The sequence below is a fragment of the Theropithecus gelada genome, chromosome 9 (genome assembly GCF_003255815.1).
Source record: "Theropithecus gelada isolate Dixy chromosome 9, Tgel_1.0, whole genome shotgun sequence".
Classification (NCBI taxonomy): Eukaryota; Metazoa; Chordata; class Mammalia; order Primates; family Cercopithecidae; genus Theropithecus; species Theropithecus gelada.
The window spans coordinates 72,053,746-72,076,448 of NC_037677.1; the positions used below are offsets into that span (position 1 = coordinate 72,053,746).

The 22,703-nt window shown below is 39.7% G+C and overlaps 1 protein-coding gene across 2 annotated transcripts in view; it reads right to left on the minus strand.

The window, feature by feature from the left end:
• ARID5B (AT-rich interaction domain 5B) overlaps window positions 1-22,703 on the minus strand; it is a 192,379-nt gene that overhangs the window by 35,116 nt on the left and 134,560 nt on the right. Inside the window, exons 1-4 of one of the 2 annotated variants that reach the window (XM_025396595.1) lie at window positions 12,598-12,987; window positions 11,072-11,184; window positions 4,745-4,949; window positions 2,760-2,812 (exon numbers count right to left, since the gene is read on the minus strand). In XM_025396595.1, coding sequence (XP_025252380.1) covers window positions 2,760-2,812; window positions 4,745-4,949; window positions 11,072-11,184; window positions 12,598-12,601 — 375 coding nt within the window. In that variant the 5' untranslated portion in view covers window positions 12,602-12,987. Of the gene's footprint in view, window positions 1-2,759; window positions 2,813-4,744; window positions 4,950-11,071; window positions 11,185-12,597; window positions 12,988-22,703 lie in introns of those variants that run through there. The other variant, XM_025396594.1, reaches the window with a different exon arrangement.

The window sequence follows — 22,703 nt, forward strand, 5'->3', positions numbered from 1 at the left end:
AGGTTCCGAAACTTAAATGTAGAATGGTGGTGGCAAACTTAAGTATCTGCGGGGCCAATCTACAGCATGAAACATTTAAAAAGAAAGAAAGAAAAAGGAAGAAGGAAGGAAGGAAAGAAGGAAGGGATGAAGCAGAAATGTCTTTTAAAATTCTGTTCATGACCAGATGGAGAGCAGATGCCAATTTCATCTTCCATATTCCCCAGCTCCAGTGAAGGGGATCAGAATATGTCACCCCTAAATTATGCCACGTTGGCATAAAGATTATTTTGAGATGAGGGCAACGGAGAACAACAGATTCAGGAAGAGTTCTCTGCCTTCCCTTTATCTGCCTATCCGCCTAAAAGGAGGGCATAAATTTCCCACTGAGAAGGCACCCACACAGTACCAGAAAGAGGAGTGACTCTTATCACCAGAGATGGGGAGCTGGCAACTTTCTGTAGTTTCTGCAGCCTAACGAATAACTTTGGGGCATGGCATGGAAGGGCATAGTATCCGGGGCCCAGCATGAAAGGGCCTAGCATCTGAAGGCCTAACATCAGGGACCTAGCATCGGAGGACTTTCCTTACTTGGTTCCATCTTCTCTCCATCCTTCTCTCTAGAAACTTCCCTTCAGGGCCACTTGTCCCAGCCACCTCGTCACTCTAGTTTATGTTTTTCAAACTCTCCACCATGCCCAACTTTATTCTGCCTCCACATATTTTCCCTTATTTGATTCATTCTCTCTTTCTGGAAGGCATAATCCATCATTCATGTCTAAATTCTATCCATTCCCCAGAATTCTTCCCAAATGGCCTCAGAGCCATCAAGCCTTCCTTCTCTCATCTCTACATGAGTAAGTACTTTACCTGTGTAGGGCACTGACCTTTTTCCACCTTGTTTGATCATTATTGCCTCTCTTGGGTGGTAAGCAACTTAAGGACTGAAATTACTGGCCTGACTGAAACCTTGTATCTAACAGAGTCTAAAACAATGCCTTGTACACATAAGGTACTCAGTAAATACGTGGTCAGGTGTGTTGCTGATTGTGTGGTCATTCATTCATCCAACAAAAGGATAAATACTATTTGTTCAAAGAACAATGAAATTTATCAGAAGTTTCTTCTGTACATTCTACATCAATTTGCTGTTGCATGGAAAAAAAATATTTGTGAAGATACAGAAGACACAAAAGCAGGAAAAACTGATTCTGTGAAATTGTTGGCACTCTCCCTATCAGTGAATAACAAAAAGTTCCTGAGTGTGAAAAGACATTTCATAATATTGTTCAATATCATATAACTATCTGTAGTCATAGTTCATATAAAAATGTGTATTCCTATTCTAAACATTAAAAGCTAGACTTGAAAGTCTAGCCTGTGGGGTTGACTTCTACATTTATGAGACTAACCCTGAATAAGTTACCATTTTTTTTACATGAATGAGGGCTATAATTAGCTCAAGATTTTGCCAAAAACTATGAGCTACGGTGGCAAGGAGTTCATATCATGATCCTATCAACAGACTCAACTAAGTGAAAAATTATAATTTTTACATAGGGCACTTGATAAATATTTCAAGTAAATTTATGTATATGAAATGCACATTTTATATGTAGTCCATGTATATTTCTTTATAAACATGTGTACATACCCCATATATGAAACATATTACAAGCACATATTACTCATACCAAGAATTTTTAGTCAGAATTCATAGCAGATAGCTCAACAAGTAAATACCAGATTATCTGAACCACATAATGCTTGTCTCCTCTTTCGCCATCCCAAGACCCACACATCAAACCATTATATCAGTCTGTGGAACAATGTGCTTTATCTGGCAAGAAGCACTGGTTATTGCGTTTGGGCTAAAATGAATTTCATTTTCTTGACTTTGTGTGTCTTACTGTCATTTTACTATGGTACAGAGATATCCCAGATTACTTCTTAGGCAATGAAAAAATTATTTCTTATTCAATTGCAAGAAGAAACTACACAACTTAATCTGATCATTGTGTGGAGGAGAAAATATTCCCAATGACGACATCTTCCTATGTCAATTGATTTTATTACAGATGTCATCTCTGTGGGCTATATTTATGCAGCTCTTTCTTATTTAAAGATTTTAATCTCAGTTTGTTGCTCTAATGTTTCATTGGTTCAAAATACATGCTGTAAAAATCCTCGGCCATCAAATTTTCCTGTAGGCTAAAAATAACCCATTGCTGTCAGTTAGAATTAGCTGATAAAGAGTGTCAGAGCCTGCTCTGAATAAGTTTGATAACTTCCTGTTTATGCAGCACTGACCCTTGTCTAATAAAGCTTCTTTGCCCTAGAATGAGAGGAGATCCTGCTGCATTCTATTCCTTAATGGCCAATACTGATTACTTTTGAAAGCCTTTAATACATTTCCCATATTAGACATGAACAGATGTCAGGTATGTTGCCAAGGGAAATTTCTTTTATGCAATCTTGGCTTGTTGTACAATAATAGCCCTTTCTCAACATGGGAAAAAATTACAGACCCAACTAATTTCCCTGACAGGGGAGAGTTACATATGTTTTCCACTTGTAGTTTTTACGACAAGTTTACAATTTTGCCAAACCTGGAACTAATTGGGACTGTTTCCAAAGTGGCCCAATAAACCCCCAGAAGTGTAGAGCCATTTGAAAAGGCAGTCAGTGATGGTTTGCCCTTGCATGTTCTCCATTTTGGTCAAAGAGAGCGGAAAAGTTAGATTGCAAAATTATTTCATTTAAGTTGCTTAAACACTTACTGTTTCATATCCTCCCAGTTTTTGAGCAGCTTGAAACATAGTCCAAAGGTTAACTGTTAGAGGGACAATAAGTATTTAGATAAGCATTGCATTAACATATTTCCAAGAAATGTCAATTAAAACATTTTTTTTTCAATGAGAAAGAGAAAAAAAAAAAAGAAATACTAATGTACCCCAGAGAGCTAAGTTCTTAGGAAACAATTTGCCCAAAGGGCATTCAACAACAGAATCTATTATTACCACTTAAAACATTTCTTAAGAAACAGTCATAAAGCTACAAAAATGGTTCTACTTTTAGGATAAAGGCAAGAGTTTTAGTCCTACTGTCAGCAGCAGAGCAAGAGAAGCTAAATTAGGTGTCTTTGGGAAAAAGTGTGGGCTTTCAAAACTGGGGTTGGTCTTGCTCAACCCTTAGAAAAAAGTCACTGATTAAACAGTAATATATAGAGCTTCTCTCAGATAAGAACTCTCCATAATCAATAAATAACAGCCACTTGAATATATGATTACCTTCTTAATAGAATGTCTGATGGCAGCACTGTATTAAAGGATCATACAGTATTTCACCAACATATGGTGGCTGGCAGTGAGTAGCAAAACAAGTATTTCACATGGAGGCCACAGTGATACAACAGGTAAAAAGGGAAGGAAGACATTCATTCAGAGAGGAATTGAGTAATGAACCCACTTAGTCCCCTAACTGGCCTGTGTGATGTTGCAAATATATTTTTTTCAAACAGATTTCTCTTTGCAGAGTTTGTATATGTTTATGCTCTTAAACAACTATACCAAATCGCCAGCAACCCTGTTCATTTATACCAAATACCATGGAATGGGACTGCTATGGATTTGATTCTTTTACATGAGGGGAAAATTGAACTTCAAGTGATTCCTTGGTGAGGGAAATGAAGAATAAAATGATTTTTTTTTTAAAGGCTCTTTGACACAACATGTTCGCAAAGCCTCATTGAACCTTACACTACTTCAGAGCTATCAAGAGCCCTGCCTCGGCCTTGATTTAATCTGAACCAATGCATAATGCAACAAAGCTGTTCATAGTACATTAATTTTACTTCTATTTCAAGCAACCAGTTTTCAGACAAACATTGTAATCATTCGTAGTTATATAAGTTTATAATGGCTGCGAGTGTTCTCTTGCAATCAGTGCCAATTGCTATTAGGTATGTAAATTGTTATGTAAAACACACAGGTTTGACATTCTTCATCAAAATGACACATGTTTTTAATCTAGGAAGATACGTTTGGAGAAAATACTATTTCAAGCCAGAGGCTCATCGCTTTGTGCACCACTAAATCCAGACAGAGGCAAAATATATATTCAGTTGCAAAATCAAGGCAGGATCTGAATTTCTTCTCTTTTGATTTGGAATTCTGTTTGGCTATGAGTTTCCCATTCTCCTTACAAATACACTATGACATTTACATTTAAATGTACATGTCAAGGTAATCCAAAATTAGGCCCCCTGTTCCAATCTGTCTATTTATTGTTTTCTCTGAAGTTGGATTTTTTAATCTTTTAACACATTTGGGGCTTAGGAAATGTGTTTTCTCTTCGTGGTTCTTTTGTCCATCTTTAAATGTCCTCCTTTTAAAAGCTGTTTTTTTTCACAAGCAACATCTGTGCCTGATAAAGCTACGTCATATTATTATCTCACAAGAAAGGCGTCACAGACACTCAAGATTGACAAAACAGAAAATGAGAAACTTTCAACATGTCTATTTCCAGTCATAATCAGTGGATTCAAGCCTATAAATATCTCACTGCAACTGTCCCAGAAGGGAACAATGTAGCGGAAAAAGGCAGGGAAAAAATTCTTGGCTTGGAACATTTATGGATTTAGTATAAACAGAGAGCACTATCCCCAGATTAGGATTTCAACATAATCCTGAGTCAAAATTATTTTTTCCAATTCAAAGAATCTGAGCAGCTCTGATAATTCAGAAACGAAAACAAGTATACTCACTCTGTTTAAAACCTAAATAGGGTATTCGTTCTATCGGCGTTTTCCTTTCTTTCATGTATTTATAAAGTGCCACCAAGAAGGCTTGTTCATCTGCCCTGCACTCTTCGCCAATGGCAACCTTTGGTTTTTCTTCATTGGAGACTTTTTTACAGTTATTATGGTTATTCTTCGGCTTGGTCAAGGCTGACCTGGCCTCACATTTCACCTGGAAAAGGGAAAATATGCCACATCAGACGAGGCACAGCCCTGGGATGCTTACCAAGACAGAGCTAGTGACAGAGCCAGCGACACTTTTCAGTGAGTGCTAAGGGTGAACCAGTAAATTATCCCTGCTTTTAATAGCTTTTCAGAGGCATCACTGAAGATGAATTGTCTGAGGCCAGGGGAAGTCAAATTTCTGTAAAGGGTAACATCATTAATATTGTAGGCTTCTGGGTCATACAGTCTCTGTTGCAACTATTCAACTCTAGTAGGACAGCAGGCATCAGCAATATGTTAACAAATGGGTGTGGCTGTGTTCCAATAAAACTTTATTGACAGAAATTGCTAGCAAGTGGGTCACAGTTTGCCAAACTATGCCAGCTTCTTTTAGACTCCTGACAAGTATGTTGATGTGAAATGAGAGATAAGGCTTTGTATCTGGTAGAAACATTCTTTTGTCTCTCTATATTAATACATTTTATTTTCTTAAGGAGAAGCATCAGTTAATGTCCTTGAACAAACCCTGCCTCCTTAACAAAGAGTACCATATTTCATACTTTGTATCAAAATGAAAGGCAAGTCTATTCCTTTGTAGTAAACCATTCTTGTTGCTATTCTCTCCAGCAACCTTGAAAAACAAGTCAATACCAGCAGATGCTGGCATCAGCAATACCAGCAAGGCCTCTGCTGTTTGCCACCCAAGGGTGATGCGGGGGTACACCCTCAGTAGGAAACAAAGATCTCACTGTTTAATGAGGGCTTCTTGCTTTATCAGTCAGCTCTAAGAATAAGATGTTAACTTGCCACAGAAGAAAGAGTAGAGGTCAGCTAAAAACCCAAGAAGAGTGAGTATAAAGCTCCATAATTAAAAAATAAAGGGCGGTAAAGGCTCCAGATGTTCTTCCTTCCACACTGTAGGCAGATAGGGAACTTGGCATATCGAGCGGCTAACCTAACGTTCCCTCCTCACTGCCATGTTCTACAAGAGGCCTTTGATGGTCGTTAAATATAACGCTAAGTTGCTGAGCTATTTTAATTGTAAAAGGGGGAAGTACAAAGGGTCAGACTCTGAGTTCAAGTGCACCCATGGGGAATGTGTACATTCCAATATTCTTTACATCTCTGTAACTGACATCGGGAGAGAAGAGGGCAAGTGCTGGGGAAATGTTATGAATAAAAATGTCCCACATATTCTACAACGGTGTCTATTTCAGGATTTCGAACCCTTTTTCTTTCCCTGCAGCTCCTTCTTCCTAAGCATTTAGAACATAAAAGACTATGCTTATTTAGTAAAGGAAAGTGCATTCCCTGCAAGAGCTCCTCATTGCCTATTCTCTCAAGTGAACATACAAAGTTTAATCTCCTTCGACTGGTCCTGCAAAGATAAAACTTCCTATGAAACTGATTCAATGGGGCTTCTAGGTAAGATTTTAACTTTTAAGTGGCTGTGGAAACGGGACTAAAACAATTTTTCCATGTAGATTTTGTACTCTGTAACATTATATTAAGGCGAACATCCTGTGATACTTTATGTTGTCATCATTTTTCACTGCCAAATTTTAGGCTGTTGGATCTAAAGTTCTGATGAAATCTATAATTTAATGGCTTCTTGAAATCATAACATCACTCCAGTTTTAATTTGTATTGCCTCCCACCCCTTCCTGAGTGTTTCCTGGGCAGCCAGGCTCTATTCTCAACGCTGTTTATGTGTTATTTCATACTCACAACCCGAATGAGGTAGTTATTATTTTCGTATTAGAAATGAGGAAACGGAGGGAGACAGGATGAGCAGCATGTACAACATCACAAGATCATGCCCTAGTTAGTAAGTGGGGAGCCTGGAATTTAAGCCCAGGCAGCCTTGTGGTTTTAAATGTTATACTCTTCTGACACTCTTAATACAAATATTAAATTGGTAATCAAAACAAACTTCCAATTAAAAAGCCTGTCTTATTACCAGGCATTATGAAGCCTACTACTTAGAAATGTGACTTATCAAATGAAAAGTAAAAGACAAATCTAGGGGGTTTCCAATGTGCCAAGGAGTTCCATTCCTTCTATTGTATATTGAGCAAAAGGGAAGGAAATCAGTTTTCAATTGAGCACCTACAATGAGTTAGATACAGTGCTGTGGGTTTCACATACTCTACCCTTAATGTTCTTAAGAATTGTAAAAGGGAGATATTTAGCCACATTTTACAGTTGAGGAAACTAGAGCGTAGTGAGGTCACGTATGGCTTGGAAGGGGCAGACCTTCTGGGTTTAGAACTCAGGTCTGCCCCGCTCCAAACCCCAATCTTGTAACATAAAGGAGTAGGTCTCTCAGGTTTGTGTATAAAACTAACAGAGTCTTAAATGTGCAGTGATCATGGGCCAACTACCTATATTATTAGGTCAGAAGAACCACTGTTAAAAGGAGAATGAGGTTTGAGCTCCTTGGTGTGTAGAGAGCTGCTTAACCCTCTTCCTCATCTGTGCAGAAACACTCAGAAACAGAAGGAAGACACAGAGGGGTGCACGAACCAGGTCCAAAGTAACCCAGACTCCCTGCTACATAGCAAAGGCTCCAAGTGAAGCCAGGCTGCTGCCTACTGAACTCCGTCCTGAATCTCAGTGGGCATGCGGCTCCTGGGGAGGCCAGGTACTTAGAACTGAACGAGCGGACAGAGGCTTCTTTTCTTGTTCTAGCTTGATACATTTTTTTTTTTTTCCCAGTTAACATAAATGAGCTCTTTAGGGTATGATTCTGATTCTGGGTAGGACTAAATCAAGTTCCTTTCTATCTGTTTTTCCATTTACCCAAAGCATTCTCAGCATTGCTATCTATGAAATTATTACAGTGCAGGTGGTAGTAGAAATGGGAGCCAGTCTTCATGTTGACCTAAGAAAACCCAGTGTTTTGATGGTGACAATTAATTACTAGATCTGTTTTTCCTGACCTGAGCACCATATACCTGTTGAGCTCACTAAGTGCTTTGGGGTTTCCAAAATAATTGAGGAGGTGCTAATTAAAGAATCAACATTTAACGTTTTCAATGATCCACCACCTATTTGATATTAACCACGTCCTTCCACGGGATTGAGTTATAACTAATCCAGCCTTCAACTGGGGCAGTGAGATGTGCTGAACCAGCAATACAAAAAGCTAGAGTTCTAATCTTGGTTTGGCTGCTAACTTGCTAGGTGACCCTCAGTTTCTTCCTTAGTAAAGCAAGTAAAGCAAAAATGATCATCCCTGGGAATAGTTCTGAGGACTAAATGAGTGGAAAAATATTGAAAATGATGAAAGTATCACGTTTGTGAAATATAGAAAGTATGTTTATGATTTAAATGAACACACTTCCCACCAGAGTTTCCCTTTTTGTGTTCCCTTCAGAATATAAACCACCTGTAATATACTTCTGCCCTTCAGAAAATGCATATGGGATCTTAAAAATAATTTGCCTTCTGTCAATGTAGGCCTTTTATTAGGGTCCTATGCCAAGATTTCTGTTACAGATCACTCTGTGAAAGTCCTGGGCCTCAGGTTCACTGCTTTAAGATGATTGCAGAAAAAATGGCAGGATTTGGGCTGAACACAGTCATGAGATCTTCAAAGTATTGGTAGTTTCCTCCCCATGTAACACTTGCTATCTTTGGGAAGCCATGTAATTTTCTCTACCTTGGAAAACATGGTCTTGCAAAGCTAGTTTTCATGTTCTCATTGAAGGGGTGCCACGTTTTGATGGCGAGCGGCAAATCACTTGACTTATTTTTCCAGTCATGAATACAACAAACCCAGTGGGTCCCACTGTAAGAGTTGTGCTGTGTGGAGCTGCATGAAGTTGGTGCTTAGTTAGAAATGGTCTGTTTGAGGCACTTTTAAAAAGAAACAGTCACACGGGTCTCGGTCACAAAGTCAAACAGCTCACTGTTCTCTAAGATGCTGCTTCCAATTCAACAGATGATTAGGTGGTCACAGACTTATAATCTCTACTGTAGTGTTTCATGAGAAAAGACCACATGAAGGCACACATGCTTTTTAATGACTGTCCTTGTCCCAGATGTGGCTTGTTCATTCTGCAGGGATTTTACATCTGTCTGTTGGTGCCAACGGACAAGCTCGTCACACTTCATACCTACTGATCTTTTTGCTTAAGTGGTCTTGCCAGACCCACTGGAAGTGGCCAAGGCATGACTGTAATCCAAGACTCTGAAAAGAGCCAAGCCATTAGACCAGTCCCTAGGAGCTGACTGCAGCATGACATTCATCTGTTCTCCACTGAACACCAACGGTGGAAGAATGATCCATCTCTTTGTAAAGATGCTGATGGGCAGCACTGTTGCAGGGGTGGGGTAAAGGTGTCACTTAGAAAACCCAGGACTGACTTCTATTCTTCCTGTTAAGAAGTCAGTGAACATCAAATACAGCCCATCTCTACAGCAGGCTCTTGTTCTTCTCGGCTTTGTGAACCCAACAGTGAGTTCTGAGCTGCCTTCCATGGAGAGAAACATTGGAGATCTGTTCCTTCAGATCAATTGTACAAGTTCTGTAAAATTCCGAGAGGCATAAGGATGGTGGTGGTGATTCCACGTGGCATGGAAAGGAGCTTTATCCTGCTGGGCTCAGGTACAGAATATGCTGCAGTAAACACATGCTGTCAACCAAGAAGGATGGGCTGGGCACCAACAGAAGGCACGGGCAGTGCAAGCTCTGCTGAATGTTACGGTCTTAAAACCTTCTTGCTCCATTCTGCAGGATCTTGCAAACTACATAGTAGGGAATGAACTGTTCCTGCTGACATCCTTCAAGACGATGGAAACCAAAGTCCTAGGTAGACAGTTCTAGTCTGTTCTAGGTCTGAGGTGTCCAACACACAAGAAAATGTCATTCATGGTATCCATGTGGAGTTAACTAGCAGAAAGTTGAATGTGCAGAACAAAAATAACTTTAGGGAAAGAGATTTGTTTTCAGCCAGAAAATGGAAAATACATATTGCCACTAGTTGATCTCTTCTTAACCCTTTGGAATCTTAGAAGTATTTAGAAATTCTAAGCAAAAAGTCCTTAGAATTTCCTAATGAAACAATGATACTTAAAGATAAAATTTTTTAGAATATGAAAGTCTAAGATTTACTTCATTACACTGGAAAGAAGGTAGAGTACATGGCAGAGAAACAGTAGATTGTCAACACAGAACTGAATTCATGTTTTTTTTTTTTTTCTACATCAGACTCTTCCAAATTCACCACTAATCAAAATGGTCCCATTTTCAGAAGTTTAGTTCTTTGATTCTTTCATCTGGAAACTGGTGTCAGCTGAAATCTGTTCTTCAATTAAAATCCTAAAGGGACTATTGCTGTCTTTAGCACAAAAATAACACCTAAATGCAGTAAACAGAACCATGGAAATCTGACCCAAGCCCACAGAAGTCAGAAAGGTAAGTCTAAAAATATAAAGTGATACTTTACCCTTTGTTGTGCTAAATACTTTAGGCATGCACTTTCAAGATTCCAAAGAATGCTTAGGCAAAAAATGGACCTGGGTCCTGAACAACAGTGTAGAATTTACTTTCATTCAGGATTAACAGAGATCTTTAAAAGTATATAAATGCTTGTAGGCATATGTATACATCTAAATATTTTGCTATGTATCTTTAATTTTAGTCTAATGTAAATTAGAAGTGACTTTGAAAAATACATAACTAAAATGATTAATTCTAGCTATTTCTAATTTCATCCTCTGTTAATCTCCAAAACACATTTAGATGAACACATTCAGAAAGAGGACGGTTCAGCTGGTCTATTTTTGACACAAGCAGAGTAAACTATGTCATTGTGTCACCCACTATGAAATCTCAGCCTCAATGACGTGGGTGCTTAATCATCTGTCCTTTACTCATAACAGGCCAAACTGGGAGGTAGGAAGTCTTTCTGTTGACTAATCAAAATGCCTACCTCCCCCACCCCAACCAGGGGGAAGGGAGGTGGCAGGAACAGGCACAGCATAGAGCTTCAAAAGCTCTGAATACCAAAGTCAGATGCTGAATTGAAAACTGCCTCCAAGACACAGGCACAGAGAGATAAAGAGAAAAAGCAAAAATAAAAAGATGCAACGAAATGAATACCGTGGAGTGAATGACCGTACCTTGGCAACGGCTTTGCCATCGGAATTATTGTTGGAATCCTTAACACCACTGAATGAATCTCTTCTTTGTGGGCATGGTTTCTTTTTGCGTGGTCTGCCTTTAAGATTTGGCGCTGAAAACAAATGGAAAACAATTGATACACATTTTCATTTGCATGGGTTTCTTTATTAAAGACCCAGAATCTCACTACAGTGATCCCTTCTAATTGTTCAGAGAAATGTACATATATTGGCAGGCAGCCCTCATTATTACACGCTTCTCTCTCTGAATGCTTACATATTGGTAGAGTGAGTATACATTTCTGTACATATCTCCCAAAGCTAATCTATTTAGCTTTAACATGTCTAATTAATATAAGTTACACGAAGCTCTTAGCTCTAAAGGATCATGGTAAGAAAAATATCCTTCCACGTTGCTGGACAAGAAGCATTTGGGGCTGAAAAACTGAGCCAGGCTTTGAGCTCAATCTTTGGTTTTTGTTTTGTATCTTGCTTTCAGAAACCTAAGTGACATGCCTGCCCTTATGGTATCATAGTAATGAAATGTTGAAAACATCTCTTTTACAAAATATTCAGAGACAAGGGCATTCTCTCAAATTACCATACAGATAAGTAGAGAGATAGCTAAAGAGAGAGAGGCATTCACAACAGCAAGCTGGAAAATATTATTACATATATTTACTAATAATACCGCAACCAGCATGTTTCAAATCTCAACAAATCTGGCAGATACATTTAAATCAGCATGCTCTCTTTTCCTTTTCAATATATTTTTATGAAGATCTTCAGGCTTATTTAAAATAACATCCAAAGATTACACTGGGGTTAGCTTGATTCCATGGGGGTTACACTTTTGAAAAGACAAGATACAAATCAAAGTTCTATTTCATCCTTGATGCTGAGCAACTTGGTTCCTTTTAAGATCTATACAGAAAGTCGGAGGAAAGGCTGCTGTTTATTGAGAGCTATGACTATCCGGCATCAGCTTTCACATTTAACTTCATCAGTCACCCAAGTCAAGCAAAATTAAAAACAACCAACTAACCAACCAACCACTTCAGAACGACTCCAAGCTAATGAATTACACCCTAAACAATTTTGTTCAGACCTTTCAAGGTACCCACACTCTTTATTACTTAAGGAGTGATTATGACAATGTCACATCTAAACAACATGAACCTTCTTAACTGTTGTTAATCTTACTTAGGTAGTTAACCAGTGGTTTTAGGACATTTTTACATTGTACTCATTTTACAAACACAATTAATCCTACTAATTTGATTTTCTCCTCCGGATAACAGTTTTACTGTTGGTAAAAAGCTCAGTAAAGCAGAGCTGCCTTTAGAATCAGAGAGGCAAAAGTTTAAAAAGAGGCTTTAGGGCTTAGGATCCCCTTCCCACACCCGCTCTCTCCTCTCATTCCCCTAAACGCTGCTCTGAAAGTCCATCCCAGAAAGCCAGCCTGGAATTACCAAAGGTAAACAAGCTCATAAACAAAAATCAAGCAAAGAGAAAGTAGCGATTACCCATTCCAGTCGACAAACATCTGCCTGAGTGATGTCTGTGCTCATGAAAGCTACAGCATGTGACTGCTCCCCGGCCACATCCCTGGAAGTCTCGACTTGGTGTGGATGTCAGCTTCCCTCCGAATGCGAGCTGCGAGGCTCAGCGCTCTGCTTACAACTCCCCTCCCCCGGCAGCTCCATTACTCATGTAAACACACAGCAGTGACTAGCACCGAGTGTGTGGGATGAGCCTGAGGACTTTGCTGGAGTTGCCAGACTGGCAGGGAGGGCTCTGCTCTCTCCACCTCCCCGCACGGGGTTGGTGATTTCATCCGGCCTGTTTTGTGGATCCTGACCTCTTGCTCCCCTTGTCAGAGCACGATGCCACGTTCCATGAATTTGACACGGTCCGCAGCCTGGAGCCAGGGCATGGACTGTTTGTTTGGTTTAGAAGACTTTGTGTAGCACAGAAGTGTTTCCACAACTGACCCAAGTGTTAAGACTTTAATGACCACGAGGGAAGGATGTACTTTCAAGTCCCTTATCAAAATAATAGCTGAGCAGAAAGCTGACAAACAGAACTTGGGGTAGCAGGTCTGAGGCATTTCATTAAAACAAACAAAACAGTATCCCCTCTGTTCTAAGACTTGTTACTATTGGATCTTCCCTTCCTAACATTTTGGCGAAAAGCACTTAAACCTAAAAGGCATTTATTTCTAGAAAAGCTTTCAAATCCCAAAGGTCTTTTCGATGGAACTTGCATCGAACATGCTGTGTTTAAAAAAAGGCACAGGTTCCGGGAACTGACAAGAAGTCATCCCCAAACTGGGTTTATTTTCTCCAGTCTTTGAGCTGTTTTCAGAACCCAGAGAAGCACATGTACTCCCCCAGCAGATTCTGAGAATTACAAATTTAGAACAGACTAGCACCTAATATTCTGGTCACACAAACGTAAACTCTAAATGGGATTTGATCAAGAGAAAAAGCCCTTTGTTCTTACTAAGGCAAGTACTTCAGTATTTCAGGTATGGTTAGGCAAATCTTACCAGTCACTCAGGGCTCAAAATCAAATTCCTCTCCTACTCTCCCCTCTGAACTTTTTTTCTCTCCTTCCCTTACGGAACATTATCACTGTACTCCTTGTACTTTAGCTGTGGTTTCTGGCATATTATTATACTAGACTGGAGAATCCTTAAGGGCAAGACCCTGTGGGATGTGTCTTTTATCTGCCCAGCACAATACCCAAAAGGCAGCATTGCATAACATGTATTTGTTGAATGAAAAAGTGACTAATAGAAATAAATATGTCCACATAGTGTTCTTTCCTGTCCTCATAGACTGATCCCGCCAACCTCACACGTGGTATACTTGTCACACTGGGCACTTGTAAAACTGCATTCACCTTTACTACTTATGTTTATGCTCTGCAAACATAAACCGGTGACTTGAGGTTGCACTGGGAATGGAGACAGGAAACGTAAGGCCTTTGGTATCTCAGTAAGGCTATAATCTAGTCCCCACATGCAATGCACAAACACCCTGACGAGCACAAATATTCAAAGTACAGGGGGGAATGGAGCACAAAGGACTGGGTAGGTGCCCCTGCAATCCAATCAGAGACCTTTTGGATTCAGAAGACTCCAGGTAAAGTTTTGGTATTGAAGGGCTGGCTTTGGGGACAGCAAACACTCTGGTCCCCAGGCCACATCTTTTTCCCTCTAGAGTCATAATCTGTCATTTGCTAGGTCAGTGAGTGAAAACAGGTGCATTATGGTGTGCTGGTGGGCAGGAGTGGGGTGGGTCTGTGGACTTTAATTCACTTATGGAAGAGACAACCCCACCTCCTTCCAGCCACTCTGCGAGGACCTATACCTGCCCTCTCCTTGAAAGCTCAGTGCTATGTACTTACTGACAGAACCTAAATCCTAAGACTCCAGAATTAGACCAGCTCTTGTTCTTTAGGTGAGACAGATCTCTACCAAGAAAAAGCTCTGCTAGGGAGAGAGCAGTACCCTTACTGATGGCATATCTGGCTCCAGTCAGTTTTATTAGAAAAAAAAATAAGTGCAAAGCAATAGACGTACTGTTACTTTTACGTGTGTATATAATTCACTGGCCTGGCTTATCACAGAGTTCAGTAAATGCTCTTTGCATGAATGTTTTCAGTATTATACATGAATAATACGAGTAGCTAAGTGAATAATAATAGTAGCTAACCATTTCTGAGCACTTTCTCTGTACAAGTCACTCTTCTGAGTGCTTTGCATACAATAACTGCACTAAAACTCACAGCAAGCCAAAGAGGAAGGCATGATCCTTATCCCCATCTTACAGACCAGGAAACTGAGACAGAGATGAAATTACTTGTCTCCGACCATATAAATGGTTACTGGTAGCAGAAGGATTTCAACACAGGCAACTGGACTTTATCCAGAGCCCCTGCTTTAAGCAACTTATCTCTAATAGACACACATACAGACACACACACACTGCCTCATAATGAAGTATTCATACTAACTTGGGCTGGCAGTCACCAGGAAGCTCTCCCCAAATGAAAACACTCAAGTACTACATAGCATGAGGGTGCTGCAGCCCACCCCAGACAGGAAACACTGTCCCACAGACAGAATTGACAGCAAGTGGGGTCCCCATTAGTCTTGACCCAGCAGTAGGTGGCAAGACTTCCACTAAGGCCAATGAAACTTAGTCGGAGAGCCCTACATATTACCCCCCTAACCAGTGGGCCACTGACTCTTCTGCCTAATCAGTGAAAGATCTCTGTGGTTTAAAAAAAAAAATCTTTCCCCTCTGACTGCCCATCTGTTCCTCTTACTCAGTGCCAAGAAATTAACAACTATTCACCTTTGTGAAGTCACTGCTATTTCTATAGGTGTTAATCCTCAGAGAATCAAGCTACCTCCAGAGCTCTAGGCTACTCTGACAGCTAACCCATGTTTTTTTTTTTTTTTCCTTTTTAAACGCCTTCCAATATTAATGAATTATAGTCTATTTTCTCAACAATATAGCAAAACAAGTTTGTTTTCCTTAAAGGATCTAGAAGCTCAGAGTTGCAGACAATTTGTTTATATATTTATTTCACTATGGGTTCACACAAGTTACATGGCAGGGCAGTGCAGGTGTGGGAAACTTTTATGTCAACCCCAACTCTTACAATAATAATAATAAAACAAAGGGAAATGTAACCAGTTACTGGCAAAGTAAATTGCTTTTGGCTTAAATGTTCCTGTTTTTTTCTACTGTGTTCTTCCTGTCATGACCGTCTCTTTTTTTTAATAGCATTTATGCTCTTGGAAATACCACGAAGATAGATAAACTGCTATAAAAGCTGGATTGACTCATCAGTTAACAACTCTTCCTTCCCATTTTGCAGAGAGAATTTTGTTGCCAACACAGCTACATATTCTCTCGAGAAATTCTTTGTGAGCTTCCACTGAAGAGATAGGACTTGCTTGTTGGTAGGGACTGGAATCAGGGGAATGGAAAACCAGCACAATTTTCCTAAGACTTTAACCCCCGAGGTCAATGTCTAGAGAAGTCGGCAGAGCGTTAACTCATTCGATTTGCAAGTTGTGTGTGTCTTTTAAACACGAGCCAGAAAACAAAACTCCACTGATCATAGTATTAGGGTAGACAAACATTGTTCTATGTATAGTATGCGTTACTGATAATACCCTGCATTTCTGTAATGCTTTTCCTATGAGGATATCAATTCTCTGGTACATTTTCTTTACAGACAATAATCTTAAAATACCGGCTGGGCATGGTGGCTCATGCCTGTAATCCCAGCACTTTGGGAGGCTGAGGCGGGTGGATCACGAGGTCAGGAGTTCGAGACCAGCCTGGTTCACATAGTGAAACCCTGTCTCTACTAAAAATACAAAAATTAGCCAGGTATGCTGGCAAGCACCTGTAGTCCCAGCTACTCGGGAGGCTGAGGCAGAAGAATCTCTTGAACCTGGGAGGCGGAGGTTGTGGTGAGTGGAGATCGTACCACTGCACTCCAGCCTGGGCAGGCAACAGAGCAAGACTTAGTCTCAAAAAAAAAAAAAAATACCCTGGTAAGTTTCAGCATGGAGCATTGCTCTTTCGGGCGGGGAGGGGGGTAGGAGGAGTAACCTACCCTAATTTAGTTATTATCATTTACGTGTTCTATTTTCAATGTTTCCCTTTTAACTATTTAGAAACTTCCTCTTTCATTACAACAAAAATAGAAAGAATGTTTTTAAAGTTATTAACGTATGAGTAAAAGACTTAGAAACCAAGAATGGCAGAAGGCTTGATCAAAGCCATTCCTAAAATTTATGGGTGTAATAAAAGAAAGGCATTTCACAGATAATCTCTTACAGAATTTCAGTTTTCAAATATGTGGGGGGACAAAAGAAAACTAGAAGCTCTCAGACCTCATTTTGGCTTTCACTTAAAGCCAATATTTAAAAATTCATAAATAAATCCCTGAAATTTTTATTTCAAATCCACAGTGATATTTCATATAGTGACCATTGGTATTAAACTTCTATTCAATTGTTTGAACCTTTCTACAAATTCGCAAAACACTGATCACATATGAATTTAGGAAATATTCAAGTTTATTTTTATTCTGGTTTCCCAAAATCAGTCTTCCACACCCAACAGAAATGCTTGAGAAGCAATTGCATTGTCTGAGATATAAACACACTGGGCCATTGACAAGCACAACTTGATCCTGCAGGACTTTCTAACTCTGATGATGAATTTTAAACAATAGACATGGAAACACAATACTGCAAAAGTTTTATTATTTGGTCATTGTTCTGACAGTTTCCTCTTAAGAGTAATTATTTTTTCTCAAATAAAGGCATTAAAAAGATGAAGCCCTGGTGGTGGCTCATGACTGTAATCCCAGCACTTTGGGAGGTGGGAATATTGCTTTAGGCCAGGAATTTGAGACCAGCTTGGGCAATGTAATGAGACCCCTGTTTCGATGAAAATTAGCTGGGTGTGGTGGCATGTGCCTGTAGTCCTAGCTACTCCGATGGCTGAGGTGAGATGATCATTGGAGTTCAGGAGTTTGAGGCTGCAGTAAGTCTAGACTGTGCCAATGCTCTCCAGCCTGGGTGACAGAGTGACCAGAGTGACCAACAAACAAACAAACAAAAAATGCAAATGAGCCCAGAGTCTGGAACCCAAACTCTAGGGCCAGCCAGATTTAAACACTTTCCACATTCAAATGTCATCAAGACCAGAAAACCCCAAACACTAATGGATGGATGCGCCCTAGAGAAATTTTACACTCATCACACTGGATATCATGCGATATGAAGACCTGGACTTTGAATTTCAAAGTGTGCTTTTGCCCAAGTCATACCCCTACACTGCTTGAACCACAAACTACAATTTAACATTTCCAATGAACTCTGCTCTCACAGAATCCATCCTTGTTCTTTCTCCCAGAAGGGTGAGCAGTTGTGGTGTTAGAAAGAACATTAAAAAAAAGAAGAAGAAGAAGAAGCTGGCTTTATATGAGGTCATCACTTTGCCTCTTTGTCAAAATCATTGAGAGCCCCAAGAGTCACTAATGAGAGTAATGTATTACTGCCTTTGTTATACCTGGATTGCTTGGGCAGTTTAAGTCCAAAACAGCCATGGACTTCATTGACTGCTCAACAAACCATGTAAGTAAACACTTTTGTAATCCATTCCAAAACATGCCCAGTCTTACTCACTCTGTTTCATACTTGTGAATGCTGGAGTAATTATTAATGCTCCTGATCAAGGTTTTAGTAATTTCTTAGGCATGTGATTTGCATAGCTATTTCCTGATCTGCCTTCTCTCTCTGCCCTGGAGGTCTTCATTTCTCAGAAACACTTAAAAACACAGATTATTTTACTTCTACCCTTCCCCCAACCCATAAATGGAACAGGACTTCCTAGCTCATCTGTATTGCTAATTGGTTTGAAAGCATGTGACTCCGTGCATTCTTGCCATTAAAACACAAGCAAGCCTCTTTTGAAGTCAGCTTTACCAGCAGTGATAGGCAGATTTCTATCTTTGTTCCCCCACTGTGTCTTGAGGCAGGGGAGAAATGTAAATGATCACATGTTATTTAAATATTGTTCTGAAATCATGTAGCGAATTCCAAGGTAATATAAAAATGTTCTAGAAGTCTGTATAATAGGGTTGTCTACAAACACACTGGCAAAGAAGGGGATTATAGATGCTTTTCACTACTGTTTGAGAAACAAGGGGAAAATCTGGGAGCTGAATCTAGGAGTGAGGAGAGAGTCTGGTTTTTCAGAGGATTGATTCTCTAGGGGAAAATTCTGGGAATAGGAAAAGAGATTGAAATCTGTGCCAGACCTTTCCAACTCTCACCTTCTCTCTGGTCTATTTGGCTATCTATTCTTGGTGGAGGGTTCCCTTGTAAGAGGTGGAAGTGGTAGCTCATACCTGCTGTGCAAGAGCCTATGCATCTTTGGGATAATGGGGTCTATATAGCACAGCATGGACAAGACCACAGCCTAGGTTTTCCTGAGGATCAGGAGCCTATGGAAAGACTCCTTTGTCTTGGGATTCCACATATTGTTTTCTTTTTTTTTTGAAACAGAGTCTCGCTCTGTTGCTCAGGTTGGAGTCCAGTGACACGATCTCGGCTCACTGCAAGCTCCGCCTCCCGGGTTCACGCCATTCTCCTGCCTCAGCCTCCGGAGTAGCTGGTACTACAGGCGCCCGCCACCACGCTCGGCTAATTTTTTTTGTATTTTTAGTGGAGACGGGGTTTCACCATGTTAGCCAGGATGGTTTCGATCTCCTGACCTCCTGATCCGCCCAAAGTGCTGGGACCACTGGCGTGAGCCACCATGCCTGGCCAGAATTCCACATATTCTATAAAGAGACATCAGGGCAGAGTGGACATCTTAGGACTTAGCTCGGTCCCTAAAGGTGTGCGGCAGTGCTATCTAGGAGGTGATACTGTACGCAAACGGTCTGATTTCTCTGCCCATGCCACCCACCAGGTACCTGCAAGGTCCTGTCAAGTCACAAATTCAGCAAAACCAAAAGTGGATTCTCAAAATGCCATCAAGGCTCAAACTCCCACTTTCACATTTACCTGGCAACTTCTTTCTCCTATTCATCTCATCACGGGTGTCCATGAGCCATTTCCAGGCCCCAGGTTTCTCTCTCAGTGGAGATCAAGCACAGAAACTATTACAGTGAGAATAAGCATGTTGTTTCAATGCTATACTATGTATGTTTTTCTTATGATTTTGAAATAGCTCCTGTCTTCATTTTTTGAAAACTCTGCTATAAATACAGATTTAGTCTTTCTTGGTATGGTTCTATATAGTAAAAATAGAATATTAACAAGATAATTGTCTTTCTCTCTTAAGGCTGTTTAAGGATGCGCTCTGGAAACGTGTTTTAAGGCATTTTGATTTCCACAATTTCTGAAGGTTATACAAATAGAACCTCTTAAACAAAGAGAGTTAATTTTTTGTCTCTCTCTTTTTTTTTTAAAAAAAAAAAAAAAAAAAAAAAAAATCAATAAAGCTGCTCATTCCAGTCTATGATTGATATGTTCTGTGGTGTTACTATTGAACATGACAGCACAGAAGTGAAACCAACATTTTTGTGTCAAATAGCCTTGTAAGAGCAGTAAATATCAGAACACTTTTTAAACTCATTTATAAACAGGACATTCTTGTTCAGCCATTTCTCCAGGTTTGGAAATGAGACAGTCCATTTCATCATTGAGGATAATTGATTTGCTACCCTCTCTACAGAAAACATTCCTCACTTGGAAATAAGTAAAAGAGATGGGTTGTTTTTGTTTTTGTTTTGGTGTGTATGTGGATTAACATGGAGATATTTAACTTATTGCATACTTGGATGCGTATGTCATGGGATACATTTTAGTATCTAAAAGACATACACTTAAGAAACAGTCATTAAGTGATAGGCTCCCAATTTATTTTAAAAAGATCCAAAAAGGAATTTGTACAGAAAGGGGGCTTTTCACTCGCTTTGTGCTTTTATACCTTTCAGAAAGAATAATGTGAATAGTAGGATAGTCTCTTACTTAAAAGTAAAAAGATGACTATTTTTGGTTGTCTGAGATTCGGAGACATTTTTCTTTGTTCAGGCAAATCCCTCTCACCCTTCCTTCCTATGAGGGCATCAGTACCGTCCCCAACTAAGTACCTCAGTGGTCTCTGAGCTTCATTTGTTTGCGCAGGTACAGGAGCCAAGATACTGGAAAATGACTAAAAACTCTTCTGTGGTACCAAGAAACTCATGCAAACTCACAGATTGTATAGAGGAGTGTGCGTCTTGGAGCAGGGTGGGGTGAGGGTACAGAATGAGAAGAGAAAGGGGCCTGGGGTGGGCGTGGAGAGGCAGCAACAAGGTTCATCATACCTGGTGACATGTTGACTAAGTGCAGATTATAAGCCATGGGGCAAGCTAGAGTTATCAGTCAATTGGAGGGAAGTTTGTCACACGATAGAGAAAGAGCACACAGATACCATCAGAAACCCTAACGTAAAGCTAACAGTGAACCCAGAAGAGGCTACAGCTTCTTCACATTTTTTCGGTGTAAGATAAAACATTTCTATGACTATTTAGAATTGCTGTGTCTGATACAGTCACTGCTAGCCACATGTGTCCCTTGAGTATCTGAAATACTATATGTCAAGTCCAAATTGAGATGTGCCACAGTGTAAAATACACACTGGATTTCCACGACTTAATACAACATAAAAGTAAAATATCTCATTAATAACCTTTTATATTGATTGCATATTGAAATGATAACATTTTGAATATACTGGGTTAAATAAAATGTATTACTAAAATTAACTCCACATGTTTCTTTTTACCTTTTAAAATGTGGTTACTAGAATATTTTAAATTACATGTGGCTCACATTATCTTTCTCTTGGGCGATGCTGGTTTAGTCAATAATTCAATGTTATGATTATAGATATGTTCTTGGAAATATGTGTTAAGGAGCAGACAGAACAAGATTAACATCTGAAACTAGAATAATCAGCAAAAGTCACGATTCAATGTTTCAATACATTTAAGATTTTATTCACTGTTATGGAGGGAAGTCATGTAAAAATGATATATATAGTTATATATATATTACACACATATATAATGTTATAATGGTATCTAAAAATTTTGCTGAAGCTGAGGTCTCTCCTCTGTAAAATTTAAATCTGGTAATCATTGACTCAAGGCTACTAAATGGCCCTGCTGAAGATGTTATTTCATTAACTTCCTTAACTAAGATGTCAAAGTAAATGTTAAGCTTTGACAACAGACTGGAGAAGAGACAGAAGGAGAGAGAGAGAAGGGAGAGAGAAAGGGGGGAAGGAACTAGCTAATTATTTATTTCACGACTTGTTCTCTCCTGCTGTCAGTATGGGTCGGGTATAATGTAAGCCATTTTCATCATGCAGTACAAACTGAATAGGAGAAAATGGAGCTGGAGTGATTTTAGTTGCTTGGAAGTAGACACTTCTTAATCTCCAATTATTGAGTAAGTTAATGGTCTGACTTTTTGAACATTTCATCTGAGAATAAATAGAGAGGTCAGTTATAGTCAGGCCTAAATACAGGGGCATAGCCTCATTGGCTTTGCCAACCTGCCTCAAATGCCATTTATGACAAAATATGAGATTATTCATTGAAGACTGGCATTCCAATAAGCCCAGAAAAGTTGAACAGAACAAAAAGGTTTGAACTCTGGGGGCAGGGAGGAGATACATTTTTCCACAATCATTCTTAGCACCGAAAAACCATCAGGCATCACTGAGAAGGCGGCTGCCCAGTGCTCAGCTGGCCCTATGTCCCATCCTCCCAAACAACTTGTTACAGTAGCCAAAATCAAAGCTGATTCCCTCCACCTCCTCACTCTTTGATTCCTGTGGCAGCAGCAACACAGAAACCTAACTAGACATTAACAGCCCTCCAAACACTACATGCCAATCAAAAGGCTGGTAAAATGGGTTCCTATTGTAAAAATAAAAGAGCAACAATGGTGGAAACAGAAATAAGCTGAGGAAATATTTTCTTTTCTTAGAAGGTGGGAGTTGCTAGAGCATTTAAGGCAGTAGCATGC